Source organism: Sminthopsis crassicaudata, chromosome 6 (genome assembly GCF_048593235.1).
Source record: "Sminthopsis crassicaudata isolate SCR6 chromosome 6, ASM4859323v1, whole genome shotgun sequence".
NCBI classification, from domain to species: Eukaryota; Metazoa; Chordata; class Mammalia; order Dasyuromorphia; family Dasyuridae; genus Sminthopsis; species Sminthopsis crassicaudata.
In genome coordinates, this window is record NC_133622.1 from 1,386,013 (window position 1) to 1,405,314 (window position 19,302).

The following is a 19,302-nucleotide window of genomic DNA, read 5'->3' on the forward strand; positions in this document are numbered from 1 at the left end:
AAAATGAGTGAGCTGGACAAAGCTTCCAGGCTTTGAACATTTGTATTGCCTTGAGTCAGAAGGTATGACCTGACCGGGCAGGACAAGTCCCAGACCGTGGGGCTGGAGACCGTTCTCAAGTTCACTGTTTCATTCTCTGTGACCTTCCTTAGACCAGGCTCTTTGCAGACACTTCTTCCTCCATAAAATGGGAATGGTAGCACCTGTCCTCCTGCTCCAGGGCTGTTGGGAGGATCAAACAGAGCAACAGAAGTGCATCAGGAGCATTTTTATACACAGGGATTGAATGTGAGGTGCCCAGTTGGCACTCCATTATATTCATGTGCCCAGGCTGCTAGGCAGTCCAGCCAAAGGCACACATGGACTTCATTTCCAGTTGTCTGGTACAAAAAGGGGGGCTGCTAAGATATTTTGGTACGATTGTGACCTTTTTGATCACTGATTTCCTTGGGGATTTGATAGTTGATCTTCACTAGGAGCTAGCTGGTTCAGTCGATAGAGTGCTGATAGAAAGAATAAAAAAGACCTGAATTCAAATCATCTCTAAGACAGCTCATCACAATCCACCCTTGGCAAGCCAGGTAAATGCTCTTTGCCTCAGTTTCCTCATCTGTAAAATTGGCATTAAGTTGTTTAATTGTGTTCATCTCTTCATGCCCCCATCTGGTGTCCAGAGGTCCTGGAGGGTTGTCATTTCCTTCTCTAGCTCATTTTGTAGATGGGAAACTGAGGCAAGCCAGGTTAGGTGACTTTCCCTATCATCCAGCTAGTAAGTGTCTGAGGTCAGATTTCATTTCAAGATGAGTCTTCCCGATTCCAAGCCCCAGCACCACCTCTTGCTGTAGGATAGATAAATAATACACACTTTCCAGGGTTGTTATAAAGATCAAATAAGATCAGCTTTGTAAGTCTTAAAGTGCTATATAAATTCTAGTGGTAGCAGCAGCAGTAGCAGCGGTAGTAGTAGCAACAGTAGCAATAGGAAGAGAAGAAGGAGGAGGAGTAAAGTAGTAGTAGTGTAGTAGTAGTAAAGTAAAAGTAATAAAGTAGTAGTAGGAGTATAGTAGTAGCAAAGTAATAGTAGTATAGTATTAGTTGTAAAGTACTACTAGCAGTAGTAGCAAAATAGTAGTAGTATAGTAGGAGCAGCAGCAGCAGCAGCAATAATAGTAGTAGTAGCTATAATAGAAGTAGGAGGAGCAGTAATGGTAGTTGTACCAGTAGCAATAGGGGCAGCAATATTCCTAGCAGTGGGTGCTCCAAGGGCATGAACTCAAGTGGTTTAAAGAAAAAAGAGCTTTCTTTAGTTCCTCATCCCTGCTAGGAAGACTGTGAAATCTGAGGGCCCCTGAGTGCACTGGTGGCAGAGTCCTTCTCATGAATCATCATAATGCTCACCTATGAATCATTCTAAGCTGTCACTCCGGGTCTTTGTGCAAACAAGACCCAGTCCACCATGTCCATAGTAAGCCATTCAGGTCATCTCAACCTGTGCGAAATTTTGTCCATATCCTTTTTTAAACTCTGCCATCCAATACTCTGGAGACCTTTTCCTAACTCTATTTTCTGAGGATCAGGCCAGTATTTACTCTTCCTTTTTAAAAACACATTTTACCAATCAATTAGTCACCTCTATTTCCATTAATCATGCATGCACGGGTGCACATGCACACACGCACGTAGAGAACCGTAATAAATAGACCCCCCCCAACATGGTAAATGGTATCCATCTAAAATGTCAATCCAACAACATGCGGACCCGACAAACACTTGTGAGGCCCAGCTTTTCTGTCGTATTTATCATTATATGCAGGCAGCATTTTAACCTTGATCATTATTTTCTTCATGGCAACCCTGCTGGTGAGGCAGTGGATTTGTTTTGTTACAGAAGACCAAAATGAGAATTAGGAGAGTAAAATGACTTAGATAAGGTAATAAAGAAAAGTGTTTTAGAATTTACAAAATAGCTGCTCCCTACACCAGGGGTCCTGAAGTGGTGTTTTTGAAGAATTAGGAAGTGGAGTCAGGAATCATCTCCCTCCTCATTTTCACTTGCTGGCTTTCCTGGGTCCCTTTACATCCCAGCCTTTCTCAGCCCCTCTTGATGCTGGTCCCCTCCTTCTGCGGGGGGGACTCTCCACCCACTTTCTAGAGCTTATTTGTGCATAGCAATTTGCACCAAGTCTTCCCCACCAGACTGTGAGCTCCTTGAGAGTAGAGGCTGTTTTTCTCTGTATTCCCAGAGCTTAGCCCAGTGCTTGGCACACAGGAGGTGCTTAATAAATGTTATTGATTGGCTGGTCTTCCCACATAGAAAATCTCCCATCTCCAAACTGCTTCTGCTTAGTGACTTCTGAGCTGGGTCCTAAACCATGCCACAGAACTGAAAATTAAAGGGCCGTCATCACTTTAACCATTTAACTATAGTATTGCTTCTGCACAAATGTGATCTTATTATTTCTCCTGAGCTCAAAATGATAGTTTCCCATCGCTGTCTTCCCTGTAATTTCCTTGGGAGCATTCAAGACCCTCTACAATCCAACACCGACCTATGTTTCTATCCTTATTTCCTACCTAATTATGTGCATTTTGCTCTCTGTAGTGTTTGACAGTTTCCATCTATTCTGTGGGCTTTTCCACATAAAGCAGGATGGAGGGCTGGGGGTTAAAGGTTATAATAGATCATTTCTAAGGTTCCTTCTAGTTCTAACATTCTCTGCCTTTCAAATTAGCATTCTCTGATTTGTCCTTGGAACTCCAGTTCTGACTTTAAGGCCCCTTATATGTTCTATGAAATGTCATTTTATGTGATTCTGACTTGTGAGTACAAAAGTTCAGAGAAGGGAGAGTCTAGGGGGATCTCAGACAAAGAATGAGGAAGCCTTTATTTGCAAGGATGCCGACTTGCCCCATTTGCTCTTTTGATGGTACTCCATCACTGGAGTAAAGATTTGCAAGACTTTTCAGATTAAGGTGACTTAAATAAATGCTTATTAGCTTCCTGCCCCGGTTACATGATCTCCTTTGCTCTTTTTTTTTTCCAGAGTGACCGGCTACTCATTAAAGGAGGAAGGATTATCAATGACGACCAGTCCTTCTATGCAGACCTCTATTTGGAAGATGGACTTATAAAGTTGGTTGACTAAAACACAATAGTTTGATTACTTTTCTGATTTAGTTCAGTGTTACATATGTGTGTATACATACATATATAAAGTACGTCTGTAATGTATATATGTGTGTGTATATTCACATATGTATATATGATTCCCGAACTCTAGTTTTCTTAATCATTGTTTATGCAATCACTACCCACATACAGGGATGTGTGTGTGTATACATATATATATATGTGTGTGTGTGTGTGTGTATGTGTATGTGTATATACGCACATGTATGTCCATGTGAACATGTACCCATAGTTATGTGTATTCATATGTGTGTATAAGTATAATATATATGTATATATTATATATATGTATTCCTGAATTCTAATTTACTTAAGATACATTATCTATATGTATATATACCATATATGTAAGCTACATATAAAATGTTCACACACATATACATGGAAGGGTATATGTACATATAAATGAGCATATACACATGGTTATATGTACATATAAATTCCTGTAGATGGACAAAAGTATGTATGTAAAACTAATTTTTTTACTACTTAAACAGGTATTTAGATGAATACTTATATTTATTTTTTGTTGGCATTAGAAATGCAGAATGATTCGGGACATTTGTTCTTGTGGGTAGAATGTGGTTGCTGTTATTATTTATGGAAATGCCTGTCAGATTTATAGGGCAAAAAATACATAGATTCCATATTGGACAATTGGAACATATTAGACCAGGGGCCTGGCTCTATCTCTCCAGCCTTTCTGCTTTTGGTCCTTTCATTGACATCCAAAGATCTGTAGGGTAACTCAGAGTTACTGAGAGGTGATTAAAGCTGGGTAGTGTGATGCTCAGTTGTTGTTGTTGTTTTTCCCATATGACTATCAGGAAAACAAATTAAATAACAGAGTTGATAACATCATGGATGGACCTCTTTTAGCGATTGACTCTTTAGGAACTACAGTTGGTGTCCAGGGGGATGGAATTTTCTGGGTTATATTTGACCAGGAAGAGATTAAGAATTACCCAGGGATCCACGTGAGGAAGAAAAAGAAGGGAGTGTGTTGTGTGTGATCCAAGTCAGAGGTAGCAGCATAAGAAGCCATTTTCTGGATCTGGGGATTCCACGATGACTCAAGAGAAAGAACTGATTGCATCAAAGGGAGGTTAAATTAATAAATATTTATTGAGGGCCTGCTAGGTGTGGACTAACGTGCTATATGCAGAAGTACATTTAAAGATGGATTTGATATTGTTAGCATTCTATAGAAGTTTAGAATCTAGTAGAGGGTAAAAAAATGTCCAAAAGTAAATATAATGAAAGACAGAGGAATACAGAAGAAGACCAAGCAGTGGGATAAAGCTGGTAAGAAAATAAGGAACTGTTCAATTCTTTTCAGTCATGTGGTCCTCTTCCTGACCCCTTTTGGGGTTTTCTTGGCAGAGACACTGGCGTGGTTTGCCATCTGCTTCTTCAGCTCACTTACAGATAAGGAAATCGAGGCAAAAAGAGTTAAGTGACATAGGCAGAATCCCAAAGATAACAAGCGTCTGATACCAGATTTGAATTTTGGAAGAAGAGTCTTCCTGACTCCAGGCCCAGCACTCTATCCACCATAGCATCTAACTGCCTTAAGATTAGAAGTACAATTTATTAGAAGCATTTATTATGTTTTGTTATAAAAAACCCTTGTTTTATCCCATAACTTAAAAATAAAATGTAAAAAAGCACAAACAAGCAATATGTGTCTGATACCTTTAGAAGCTTGGACAAACAGGATTACAAATATGAAATAAGCACATTGTGCTACACAGGGCTGGAGGAATTGGGCAGAATTTGCAGATTAAGGTCCGGCAGAGAAGAAGTCAATTCCCAGGGGCCCTTTGTTCACCAATACGTGTGCACTGCTCACTTCCTTTCATAATTCCCTGGATCTCTGGCTAAACTGATAATCCGGACTAAGACAACCTGCTAGAGGATTGCAAATATCCTGATTCCATCCCCACACTCACCACCCGGGTAGAGGAAGTTATCATGACTCAGCTGGCCTGACCCAGTAGCTTTCCAAAAGATCACCCACCCCCCTTACTCCCTACTTGCTAATCCATATTTCATGCCTCCCACCTTCAATCCTTTCCCAGCAGCTAGGTAGTCCCATAGAGCTCAGAGTGCTGATTCTGAATGAAGAAAACTCTTCCTGAGTTCATTCAAATCTAGCTTCTGGCACTAGTTGTGTGACCCTGGGCAAGTCACTTAATTCAATTTGCCTCAGTTTTCTCACCTGTAAAATGAGCTGAAGAAGGAAATGCCAAACCATTCCAGGATCTTGGCAAGAAAATCTCTAATGGCATCAAGAAGAGTTGGACACAATTGAAAACAACTGAACAGTTGGACTATTGACCTTTCAGAAAAATTAAAATGCATGTCATTCAATTCACACCAGTCCCCTCTGGGATAGCCACATGCCCATTGACCTCATAGTATGACTCCACTGTGTTATTTGGAAAATCAAACTTAATAAGTACAATTTAAAAAATGTATAAATGGATCCATTATAATGATGTGAACTGTTTGGGATAGCAGGAATAGCTCTGTTAACTAATTAATTAGTTAATTAATTAATTAATTTGGGATAGCAGGAATAGCTCTGTTAATTAATTAATTAATGGATTCATTCATTTAACAGGTTATAAATAGATTCATTTATCTAATTGTTGAGCACCTAGATGCTCAACAAATAGATAAATGAATTATATATATATATGTATATGTATATATGACTCTGTACTGATTGTTCTCGAGTCCTCGAGTGCAGAGCTAAAAAGTCCAGGCAGTGGAAGAGAAGTTCCAGATAACCTGAAGTTCAGGGACCATACTTATTCTTTTTAAGAGCAGAGTCACCAAAGAGGAGCAACAATCTTGTGTGAGTTTTCTGAACTCAGCAAGACCTCTCCTAAAAGGTGGGGCATTTTTAATGATCCTAACTCACCCCCAAATTGCCAGGAGACCTCTGTTTTCTCTGGACAATGGTGGCGGTGATCCCCTTGTTCCCTGACACTAGTGGGGTCCAGGTCCAGATGCACCAACTCATTTCTTTAGGTCTCCTCCCAAATGCCCAGAGCAATTCTGAAGATAATCCATAATTCATGACCAGTCTCTCCATCTGGTCCCTTAGCTCAGAAGTCAGTGCTTGCGGGGGAACTTTGCTTATTTTGATTGGATTAAAAATGACTCCGAGGCAGGATGACACATGTTAATTATGATGAGTGGTATTAGGGCTAGAGCTCCCACCCCTCCTGTCTTTTCCCCAGCTCCTCCCTCCCAAGCATATATTCACTTCCAGGCTGGCTGGCTTCCCTATAATCATCTGCAGGAATAAGGCTTGCTCTCTTTGCCTCTGTTGCTGCTGAATACCTTCCTCTTCCTCTTTACTGATCTAAATTCTGTCTATCCTAGAGGGCTTCCCTCCTTTCTTCTTTCCTTCATCCTTTCTTATTTCCAAGTTACAAAAGATCTTTCTTTAATCTCTTATAGTCCACATTATGAATGCCTAAAAGGAGGAGGAAGGGAAGGATGGAAAGAAGGATGGAAGGAAAGAAGGAAGGATTGAAGGAAGGAAGGAAGGAAGGAAGGAAGGAAGGAAGGAAGGAAGGAAGGAAGGAAGGAAGGGAGGGAGGGAGGAAGGAAGGAAGAAAGGGAGGAAGGAAGGGAGAGAGGGAGGGCAGGAGAGAGAAAGGAAGGGAGGGAGGGAGGGAAGGAGGAGGGAGGGATGGGTAAGAGGAAGGAAAGAAGAAAAGAAAGAAGGAAGGAAGGAGGGAATGAAGTAAAGAAGAAGGGGAAGAAGTAAAAAAAGGAGGGAAGGAAGGAAAAAAGAAGGGAAGGAAGAAAGGAAAGGAGAGGAGAGGAGAGGAGAGAGGAAAGGAAGGAAAGAAAAGACTCACTAAGTGCTTTCTGTATGCCAGGAATAGTGCTATGTGCTTTATAAATATTTTGTCATTTGATGCTATTATAATAGCATCAAAATCTACTAATAATAAATAGATGCTATTATCATTCCCATTTTGCAAGTGAATAGACTGAGGCAAATAAAGGTTAAGTGACTTGGCTAGGGCCATATCTGGTAACTATGTGAGGCAGAATTACAGCTCAAGTCTTCTGATCTCCTATCTAGCTGCCTAAAATTTACAAATATTTTTATAACTATATGTCCTTTGATTCTCAAAATTACCCTGGGAGATACAGTTGAGGAAACTGAGGCACTGGGAGGTTAAGTGTCTTGCCCAGGGTCACGTAGCTAGTCATTTTTTCTTAGCTCTTCCTGGTTGTGTGCCTAGCACTCTAAACAAGGTTCCCCTGCTTTGGCTCTTGGGATCATGGAACCCAGAGCTGGAAGATCCCTTAGGCATCTTCTCATACAAATCCCCTTTTTAAAAATGGGGAAACTGAGTCACAGGGAAGGGGAGTGAAGAGAGGCAAGTTGGGAGGTGGCGATGGGTCCCTCAGAGATCAGAATCAGGAATTCTTCAGCAGTAGACAAGATTCCATGAGACTGATGACTTTTCTCCGACAGTTATTCATCAGTTCGGGAATAAGAGTTGGGAAGGTAAATGCTGGGGGTTGAGACTACAGAGGACCAGTGCTCCGGAGCATTGTAATTATCCCCAGTTCTTGCCTCTCCTTCGTTACTTTCCATTAGCCAAGCACCACAAATCTTCTAAGCTCTCACTGCATTTGATCCCTTCTCCCCACTCACAGAGCCACCCCCTCTCACCTCTCACCCAGACAAGGTCACTTGCCTCCTATCGGGTACCTTTGCGTCTGTACTGTCTGCTCTCCTATCTTTCCTGCACACATCTGCCCAAACTGCCTTCCTAGATTGGGGTTTTGACCCCAGTGGGCTTTTGCACGAGCTGTTCCTATTCCTGAAGCCTCTTGGAACTCTGGGCTTCCTTTCCGGCTGATCCAAGCCCTCAGCATTCCGATCGGAACCCCAATACTGGTATTCCATTCCTCCTCACCCCTGTCTGCCCCTTGGCTGTGAATGATATCTCCCAGAAGTACATCCCCACCCTCAAGGGAGGGGTTCTTCTCCTAATCCCACCTTCCTCTCTTCTCTCTCCCCCAAACTCTGCTCTGTGTCTTCTTCCTCTCTCAGCACATGATCATGTTTTCCTGAAGCCCATCACTGTGAACTTCTGCCTCTCCCCTGCACATCTCAGAAGAGTCTCTGGGTCTTTTTCTTCTCCTTTAATCCAGTCTCAGGGTGGGGAAGGAGACAGATATTCAATAAGTGCCTCCTCTGTTTCAGACCTTGTCCTAAGCACTAGATGAAGATTACCTCATTTGGCGTTTGCAACCACTCTGTTATAAAGATCTTATATTATTATCCTCATTTTGTAATTGAGAAAACTGAGGAAGACAGAAATGAAATGGCTCACCCAGTACGTGTGGGGTGTATGCTCAGGTATTCCTGAACCGGGAGCTTTATCAATGCATTGGTAACCCCCCTTGCCGAGGCTGAACCATTTATTCCTGTTTTTATTCTTTCTCATTTAATTTACTTAAAGCCACATTCACTAACTTCCTAATCTGTCCAAGTACTGGGAATACCAAAGGGAAATAGATGGGATCCCGTCTGCCTTCAAGTGGAATGTTGTACTGGGGAGAGAGAGAATTCAATAAACATTTGTTCTGGACCTACTGTGTGCAAGGTAATAGATTAAATTGGGCTATAACATGCAAATTAGTAAATGGAATACATTCACTAGTATAATAAAATGAATTAGGGAGACAGCATTATTCATGGAAGATCTAGGAAAGCTTCACAACCAAGGGGAAATAGATGGGATCCTGTCTGCCTTCAAGTGGAGCATTGTAGTGGGGAGAATTCAATCCAATGAACATTTATTCAGGACATACTGTGTGCCAGGTAGTAGATTAGATTGGGCTATAACATGCAAATTAGCAAATGTGATGAGGAGTAAATAATGAGGAGTAAACTGAGGTCTAAACCGAGATGGGTCAGTTCCTTTTCTCTGTCTCCTTCCTTCCCCAAAGTAACCAAGGGCGGTTCGGCAGCAAAGGGAATTTGCTACTTAATGCTCTATGGAAACATAGTCTTTATTGATTAGAATGGAAACACCGGTGGGCAAAATGGCTGCAAGGTACAAAGGCCCATTTTGCAAAGAGAAGATTTTTGAGTTCTCTCTTTTATGCAGTGATGTAAGGAGGTTCCGGAGAGTGATGTAAATAAGATAAGGACTCTCTTGTTATCTTTTGGGGACAGACAGAAGTCTCTTCCCAAAAAGGAATTTCCTGATGCCATTGGTCTATCTGAGCAGATTAGGATGGGGGCTGTAAAACCCCGGCCAGCTCAGAGAGCCCAAACTAGTTTGACCACATCTTGTATCAAAGGTCCAAGTCCCAAAGGAAGTTGGAGATCAAACAAGGAATACCAAGGGGCTACCGCCCTCAACAAATGGAATACATATACTTGTATAATGCAATGAATTAGGGAGACAGCATTATTCATGGAAGGTCTAGAAAAGGCCTCAGAGGTGTATCATGAGGCAAATCAAGAATTTTAAGAGAAGTTGAGGAGGAAATGCATTCTAGAAATGGGCGTGGTCTGTGCCTAAGGAGAGGTGGGAAACTGTGGAAATCAAGGAGTAGCTGGCCTACTTTGACTGGGATGCAGACTGGATGGACTTCCTCTTTTCTCTTACTTCCCTTTTTCCCAATTCTAGTTTCCTCCCCCCACATACACACACATTATGTCTCAGTTAATCTGGTACATGAGGATACCTAGTGATCCTTTGGTGCACGACGTCCTGGGATCAGAAGCTTTAGAGCTGGACAGGAAATCATCCAATCCCATTATTATTATTATTATTAGGATTATAAAAATGGTTTTTAAAATCTCTTCATTGATTCTTTTTTTTTTTTCAATCCCATTATTTTTTAAGTAAAGAAATTGGGATCCAAATTGATGAAGCAATTTTCTCAAGGTACCATAGTAAGTAACAGAGGTGGGATTAGAACCATGGTTATCATCTGCAACATTGGGAGGTTGGCTAGCTGGCAAAAAATTTCCTTTATCCTTGATGCAAAGTGAATGAAGAGACCCGGGAGAGCACTGTACAGAGCAACAGCGTTACTGCGTAATGATCAACTCTGGTAGACTTAGCGCTTCTCAGCAATGCAGTGATCCAAACAATTTCAAAAAATTTGTGATGGAAAATGCTATCTATATCCAGAGAAAGAACTATGGAGGCTGTCAAAGCATGATGTTTCCCTTTGTCTATTTTTATTTGTTTTTTCTTTCGGCAAACTATGAATATGTATGTGTGTTAAACTGTTTCTCTTTTCACTGCATGACTACTACAGAAAGTTTTACATGATTGAACATATATAATCTATATGAAATTGCTTACCATCTTTCAGAGGAGAGAGGATGGTGAGAGAGGGAAAAAACTTGGACTTCAAAATTTTATTAAAATGAATGTTAAAAATTATATTTACATCTAATTTGAAAACACTATTAATCATAAAATGGAAAAATATAATTAAATCAGGTACCTCTCTCTTTATGAGTCTATGGATTTATATCACAGAGAATACTAAATCTGTGTAAAAGTTCTTTAAATATAGTCGATATTCAGTGGTATTCCTTTAGGGTTACCCAAATGATGGACACATTCTCCAGTAATTCTATCAAAAAGTATATTGTTGATCAACTGAATTTTTTACTTTGATATTTTGAGACAATCTCTGTTATTTGTCCTATAGACAAATAGGAGAAAACTTAATAGTTCCTGGGGGAGTGAAAACCATTGAGGCCAATGGAAGGATGGTTATCCCTGGAGGAATTGATGTCAACACATACTTACAGAAGCCCTTCCAGGGAATGACATCTGTGGATGACTTCTACCAAGGCACCAAGGCAGCCCTGGCAGGCGGCACTACCATGATCAGTAAGTACTGCTGCTCGTCCCTGGGGGCTGGGTCCCTGAAGCGTCCTCCTCCCCAGCAGTAGAATGAGGATGTGCAGAAGTCAGAATCATTTTGCATCAGTTCTCCTCTGTGCCATGGCAGCGCTCTTGGAGAACCACTGTCTTAGTCGGCAGAAAGAGGACACATAAAGCAAAGTCTTGCTTTCATATTTCATCTCAGATTTCTTTGGTTGAAAGCCCATGTTTTATTGTTTGGTGATTAGGTTTGCCTTTGCAGGATGTGCTGCTTGAGGATGCAACATAACCTCTGTTGCTTTTCAGAGCATTCTATTCCAATCTCTCATTTGAATTCTCACAAATTAGGAAGAGTTCTGGACTCTTCACAATACTTTTCCCTGCTATTTGAAAATCTTTTCTTTTTATACTCATATATGTGTATGTAAATATATAAATATATGTATCGATGTACATACATGAGTATTTGTGTATAAATATATATGTATATATACATATATATATATATATAAATTACATTTTTAAAGAAATTCAGGAGTTGAATTATGACATTTGTTAGTGATTTAAATTTGGGATCGACAATCTACTTGGAATCTATGCAGTCTCTCAAGACATTCTTTGCCCTTCATATGCAAAGCTTTTTGTTCCCCCATGTATTATTTTCCTGCACCATGATATATAATTTTTCTTTTCTTTTCTGGAAGACTTATGACTCTAACCATCTCTGCATATTTCATATTCAAAATTATTTAGTGTGATTATATAGAACTCGCATGCATTAACACCTGTAAAATCGTACCTCACATCTATGTTCTTATCTTATAAATATGTCCTTCTATTTCTCAAGCTTTAGAATAACTCTGCTTTGTGTTTTCTACATTGTGAATTCTTGCTTTTCAGTCATTTCAGACTTGTATAACTCTTCACGACCTCATTTAGAGTTTTCTTGGCAAAGATATTGGAGTGGTTGGTCATTTCTTGTCCAGCTCATTTAATAGATGAGGAAACAGCAAACAGGGTTAAATGACTTGCCCAGGGTCACACAGCTGGGAAGTATCTGAGGCTAGACTTTAACTCAGAAAGGTGAATCTTCCTGTCTCTAGGTACAGTTCTCTATCACCTATGTACTTAGTTTCCCCAATTAAATAATTGTGAATGCTAATTTCTCTTACTTTTTTCTTTTTGGTATTCTTTTTTTTTCTGCCTTAAATTCTGATTTAGTTTTCACTTTCATTATTCTTACAATTTTTATCATATATATTTTTTTCTGGATATTAAGTATTTCTTATTATTCTTCCAATATTTCTGGATGCACTTTAGAGTTTATTGTCTTAGTATTTATTTTTATTGAGTTTGCAGGCTGCTATATATCCGTGAAATATTTATTCAGTGTGTTATGTTCTGTTTGATTTGGGGGGGTTTATTTTTCCTTCTTTTTCTGAATGTCACTGCTGATTTAGATGTGTGTGTGGAACTGGGCTTATACCCAACCTTTTGTTCTCAATCTCTGTTTCCACACTTTATTTTCTGTTCCAGTAGTTTCCTATGAAACCCCATATTGTTTAGCTCTTACTTCATTCATTACCATCTATTTTTATCTGTCCAAAACTCCTCATTTTAAAGATGTGTGGACGAGAAATTGGATTTTAGCCTGGGGAAACTCCATCGAGAGCCAATTTTCCCTGGGTTCATACTCTCCCATTGCTCCCGGCACTGTTCCCCTCTGGATAACTTTGGAATTATCGGTCTCTTTTGCACAGTTGTGGGGGTGTATGGGTCCAGTGTTATACCTTGATTAACTTTGTCCTTGATGAATAGTGACAGGATAGAAACCACTGCATCAAAGAGGCCTTTGTCCTTTTTTTCTGGATGCAGGTGGGGCTAATGTGTTGCATTCTACAACTTTACCTTGTCATTCCATTAGGCTTTATATGAAGAGGTCTTCCCTGTCTACTTTTCTTCATGCCTCGGCCTTTACTTAAAAAACAAACAAACAAACAAAAAAGGAAACTCTAATTGTTTGGGAGCCTGTGATTGGTAAAATGTTGAAGGTCCACTTTGGGAAAAGGTATTGGAGATTATCTGCTACCTTAACAGGTGGCCATTGGTCTAATGGCTAACCCTCCCCACCATGAGCCCCACATTGATTCTGAGATACTCCAGTGAGCATACATTTAAAGAGTTCTTCAAAGGGGCAATTCAATCCTGAGTCTCATCTGTGTGGTTCGGAAAATCCAATTTACCAATACTCAGAGATATCTCAAGTGAAGAAAAGAAGTGTTTATTCTTAGAATCTTGCAAGAAGTGAACTTCTCTAAACTTGGATTCAGCCAGTCTAGAGAGGTTAATTTCCACCGAGCCTGAAACGAGTTATATAGTCGTGACCACAAGAATAATGCTTGGAAGTAACATGAACTTGTTAAATTTTGACCTGAATTTTATGGTCAGTTTTGCAACTGCTTATAATTATTTACCTTATTTCATTTCCCCAGATAAACAGAATCAATCTACCTCAGTTAATGATTTTATAAGAAACCATATAATCCCCCACAAAAAGGAGATTTGTTTAGAAGTAAGTAGTTCCTTAAACTACAATACCAAGGAGATTTAGTTTACCTCAGGCTTCCTCACCAAATGGAGATGAGCCTGTTTATAGACCTCTTAGAATATCTCCAGGTCATTAAACAGATAGCTTCTTCTCTAAGCAGTTAAGGTCCTGGAGATCAGATATTTCTACTAGAAGAGCAAGTCTTTAGTTCTCCTTCCCAAAGTCTTAAAGATTAACAGACAGACTCTTGAAATTGGGTCTGGAATTAACAAGTGAGAGGTCCTCAGTTTCCCCTTACACTCACATCCAGGGATTGATTCTCCCTTTCTGCCACCTGGAGCACATGTCCATTTTATCCTGGTAAACTCCTACTGTATTTTGAATCTACTAACAGGTCTCAGATCTTTCTTAAGATTCAAACTTATAGTTTATCTAACTCAAAAGTAAGCCCTCCTCCAAGGCTTCACAACAAGTAACTGAAGAGAAAAGAGTGGTCTCAGAGGACTATCAGAAATTAAACCCAATTTGTATAACATTAAATATTATAATGGAAGTCCTTGCAGAAAGATGCCTTAGGCTGTGATTTAATCAGACTCACAAAGCCATAGAATGTCGACAACCATAGACTTCAAAGCCTAGACTCTTAGAACTAGAAGGGACCTTAGAACATTGAACCTAGAATGTTAAAGTTATAAATAAACCTAGATCATGGAATGGAGAATGTTAGAAAACAGTAAAAGCAGATAGAGCTAGAAGGCATAGTAACTTTCCCACTAAAAAAAAAATGGCATATACATGCAAATATGTCTCAGACCTGGCTCAGTGGAAAAAAAATTAATAAGCAAAACTGATATTTCCTCTGCCCTTCATTCCAGTTTCCTCCCTCCCCTGCCTCAGACCTCCCCATAATCACTCCCTTGGGGTTCTTGCTCTCACTTGGGTGACCATAAGAAATGTGATTAATGGCATAAAGCTTTCCTTGTGTCACAGTATTTCTGGCAAGGCTCAGACTGGATGCCTTAGAGGGATCCCAAAGACCTTGGAGGTCATTTTTCTCCCAGTTTGGGAAGAGAAGAAGCTAACTGTAGATCAAGACCAGAGGGCACATTCCTCTCCTCATCCCCTATCTCCAACTTGGACAAATAGGAGACAGAATGCCCAGAGAGGAGGGAGATGGTGGCACCTCCCCCATATGTGGCACAACAATCAGACTGTGACTAAAGGGGTCACACAGTCAGTCCCTTTCCTCAAATCCAGGTGAAAGCTGAAGGAGCAGGCAGCAAGGACTAGCGGAGTTTCTTTCACAGATGACTGGAACACAGGGGGAAAAATGCAAGGAAGCATTGATAGTCCTTCCCACTGCTCCCTACTGTAGTTTACATAGAAGGAACTGGCACTTATTTCTAAGTAATAAACATCAATGCCATACCCTGGTGATTTTTTATTTGCTTTTGCATTTTCTGGTTTTCCTTTGTTTATGACAGGAGGGAAGAGGAAAGACCTTGGATCCATTCCAGGGAAGAGTGACTTTTCCGAGTTTAGGGCCTGTATCCCACCCTCCTGTTAGCCCACAATGAGAGAATTTTCACTAATTAGGATCACAATTGTGAGTCATTCTTGTTTAATAACTAAACTTCTAAGGGCAGAATTGTTAGGAAATGCTAAAAATCTGTCTAATCAAACTATAAACCTAACATAGTGACCCCTAGTGTTATGTATTTGGATATACACTAGTGTCCCCAGGAAATCAAATGCTTTATTTTAGTTAAAATGCCTGGCAACAGGAGGAGATTAATCGGGAATATTGGTAGGCTAGGCAGGGAATCAGGACATTTTGGTGCCCCTCAGAGTTCATCAACTTGGTGACTGCTTAGCCTGCCTCTGTGAATGGCTCAGCTTTGAACAATAATACAAGGATAGTCCTAAATGGAACAGCTTATATGTTTATCTTCAGTTTGAACCCCACTGTGAGTCTGTGAAGTGTTTCTATTCTCCTTTTAAAGAACGGGAAATGAATGACTTGCTCACCTTCACAAAGGAAGTTGGGCTGACCAGAATCTAGGTTTTCTAATATAAAATACACCCATTCACGAGGAGCCATCAACTGCCTAATCTCACCATGTAAGCCCCTGATGTACAGGACCCTACCACTGATCTGTTGTTAAAAATGAGATCTCGATGTGGGCCTGAGAGTTTTCTGCCAGTGTTAGCTTGGCAGTGATCTGCCGGGTGCATTCTTCTTTTGTTTTGAGTAAGAAGAGATTCTGTGAGAAAGCAGATCCATTCCGTTCCAATTAGAAATTATGGAAGCAGAGCTGACAGGCTTATAGAAAACAAGACACAGGATGTTAAGAGCAGAAGAGATCTTAGAGGGCACCGAATAGAGGCTGTTATTGTTATTGGGGGTTTTTAACCTTTTTTAGTATCATGGAGTCCTTTTGGGAAAATGATGAAGTCTATCAAGCTGCTTTCAGAATAATGAGGGAAAGGAAAGGGGGAACCCCATTTCTCAGCGCATTGATAATCCCATGAGGCGCAGTGTCCCCTGTAAAATGAATTTACAGGCCCGAAAACCTAGATTGATAAATAAAAGGTTTATTGTAGACATTTGGAAGTAAAGCTCAGTTAGAAAGATGCCAGGACCAGAGATGGCTGCTGGGTAGGCAGGGACCCTTACATGGCTGGAAGGATACATGTATTGGCTGGAAGGGCTCCTGCAAAGAGGGCATTCCAGCTCACCTCTTTTATACCCAAAAGATGATGGGTGGTACCCCTAAGTTCTCCAAGGGCTTTTCAGTTAGCCCAGATCAGGTGAGGGCTGGGGGAAGCTGAGCTGAGGGTGGGGGGCTGGGCCCCGATATTCAAAGGGTGCCTTTGACTAGGATTTGTGAATCAAGGTCAGTCATGGGTTGGGCAATTAGAAAGGAATCTTAAAGGGACCCCACCCTCATCAAGAATATTTGTAAATACCCTAAATAAAGTACCTAGGATTACAAAGGAAACCAATTAGATTGAAATCCAACAGGTAGCCATGAAGACAGAAATCATGTGCATGCTAGTGGCAGGTTAGTAGACATGATAATTTTGAAGTAGCCATCAGCATAAATGATAACTTTAATGTGATATGAAAATATCGGCCATTTCGTTGGTGACAAAGTTACAGCGTTTCCTCCATTCACAGTTGAAGGAAATGCTTACATTTCAGTTAGAAGTTAATCAAAATTCAAATGTGACTTTTTTTCCCATCTAAGTTTATGGACCCTCTGAAATCTGTGTGTGGATCTCAAATTAACGACTCCTGATCTAATCCAACCTTCTCATTTGATGGAGGATATTTAGTCCCAACGTTCCATGATTTCATGCTAGAATAAGATCCACAAGCCTTGGACTCCCAGCACAAGGCCCTTCCACTCCAAGAGGAAACCAGGGAAAATCTCCAGACAGAGGCAAGACCTTCCTGCAGTTGTTGCCTCTGTTGCTGCTTCCCCCGCTTTTCTGCAAGGGGATGGGCCAACTTGGCTAATCTTTCCTATACCAAACTAGCAGCTACTGCAAGAAGGTCTTGTTTGCACCTCATGAATATGGATGTCCCCATTGCAGTCACCACCTGTTGGTAGGAAGGCTGCAAGGGAAAGGATTGGGACTGTTTTGCATACAGCCAAATAAGGGTGTGATTGAAGAGAGTAATTGCCTCCTTTTATCTTTTAATCGTTTTAGGAAAAACTGTGGATCAGGATGTGGGTCTGTTTGCACACATAGTCCTTGTTCCACACTGTACTTTGTCTAAATCAGCACAGAAAATTCAGAGGCATGGAGAGCTGGAAGAATGGGGCCAACCCAGGAAATAAATGTCAGGGCATCTGTGACAGAAGAAGGACATTTCAGTCTAGGCATCTGAGGAGACAACCCAGGATGTTGCTTAGATACCTTGACTTCCATGTGTGAAGAGAGTTGGTTTTATTTATTACTAAAAAGCTTTTGAAAAAGAGAAGTGTTTTGAGTCTCTCACATGGGGCTTTCTGTACTCATGTTGATCATCAGTAGATTTATCTTCTCTCTCCTTCTGGGTGATTTCTTCCTGTTCAAAATTCAGTAAAACATAAATTGCCCAACCCTGGACATCAGTTTTTTCTTCTGACTCCAGCTCTAAAAGCTCATGTTCTGTAGGATTAATGAGCACAATTTGGGTTCTTTGTACTAAATAACGAATATCAAACTCATGTTTGAGGGAAGGGAAGAACAAGAGAATTTCATGGTTGTTGACTCTGTCGAACTCTCCGTCCTGAAGGCTAATTGTTATTAGAAAAAGATTTTATAGAATTAGGCTTACTCATACAGATGTTTTTGCATTTCACTTGTTATGATACATGGGGGAAATCGGCCTTGGCAAATGATTTTTTCTTAGGTTTATGAGCCTTATTTAAAGCCGAAGCAATTACTTCAATAGTCAATGTTAGACGTTGAAAGCCAATGGGAAGCTGAAACATGATTATGTGGATTGCTCTTTCCTTAAGGTGAAGATTAGCCATGGTCATTTAACTGTGACATCAGATATCTTCAGACATAAGAGAGCTGACAGTGCTAAGAAAAGAGATAGCAGCCTTCCACCTACAAGTAGCTGAAGCTATGGGAATCACTTCTTCCCTCTTACTCCAGGCACACACAGAGACCCGACCCCTTCTCAGTCAGAGCAGCCAGCCTCAACCCTACTAGGATTTATCGATTAGCCGATTGATTACATTATTTCAAGGAAATGAAAAGTCTGTGACTATAGAGCTCTACACTATATCTTATTTGGACTTGGGTGATATGGGCAAAAATGATCTCTAGACACCTTTAGGTTGCTGTTGAAAGAAAGAATAAAAGGAAGGAAAAATGGGAGGGGAGGAAAAGAGGAGGGCAGAAAAAAGGGAAGGGTTGAGGAAGGAAGGAGGAAGAAAAGAAGCAAGTGAGGAAGGAAAGAAGTGAGGGAGGGAGGGAGGAAAGGAGGGAAAAATGGCAAGAAAGAAAATAAGGCAAATAAATAGATAAATATAATAAATGCTACTACTACTACTACTAATAATAAGAGATATAGTAGATAGAGCACTAGCCCTGGAGTAAGGAAGACCTGATTCAAATCTGGCCTTAGATACATTCTACACATGCAGGAAAAGAAAATTATTTTTATTATTATTAAAATGCTAGTGCCTTGATTGTCATCTTACTCAAAAAGAAATTAGATTATTTTTGGTTTTTGTCACAAAAAAAGCAGATGAACTTGGAATAATGATCCAAGGGACATAGTGAATCAGTGGCTGACTTAAACGGCTGACTTAAAGAATATTTATAAAGAAACAGGTTAATATGTATTAAATCAATTGCATACAAATAGAGCACTGCTCAAGACAGTTTTGCCACTAAGTTACTATGGGATCTTGGCTACATCCTTTTCCTTTCTTGGGACTTAAGTTTCTTTTTTTGTTTCAGTCTTGTGCTACTCGCCATGATCCCATCTGGGGTTGTCTTGGTAGGGATACTGCTTTGCCATTTCCTTTTCCAGGTCATTTTACAGATGAGGAACTGACCTAAACAACGTGAAGTGACTTCCTAGGCTTACCCAGCTGGGAAGTGTCTGAGGTTAGATTTGAACTCAGGACGATGAGCCTTTCCCAATT

General features: G+C 40.4%; 1 protein-coding gene across 10 annotated transcripts in view; it reads left to right on the top strand.

The window, feature by feature from the left end:
* Nucleotides 1–19,302, top strand: part of CRMP1 (collapsin response mediator protein 1) — a 71,403-nt gene that overhangs the window by 23,132 nt on the left and 28,969 nt on the right. For all 10 annotated transcript variants that reach the window (XR_012483288.1, XR_012483290.1, XR_012483289.1 and 7 more), the window contains exons 2-3: nt 3,045–3,133; nt 10,919–11,103. Coding sequence is in view for 4 of the 10 variants with exons in the window: in XM_074274146.1 (XP_074130247.1) it covers nt 3,045–3,133; nt 10,919–11,103 (274 nt within the window). In the remaining 6 variants the exon portion in view is untranslated. The remainder of the gene's footprint in view (nt 1–3,044; nt 3,134–10,918; nt 11,104–19,302) is intronic.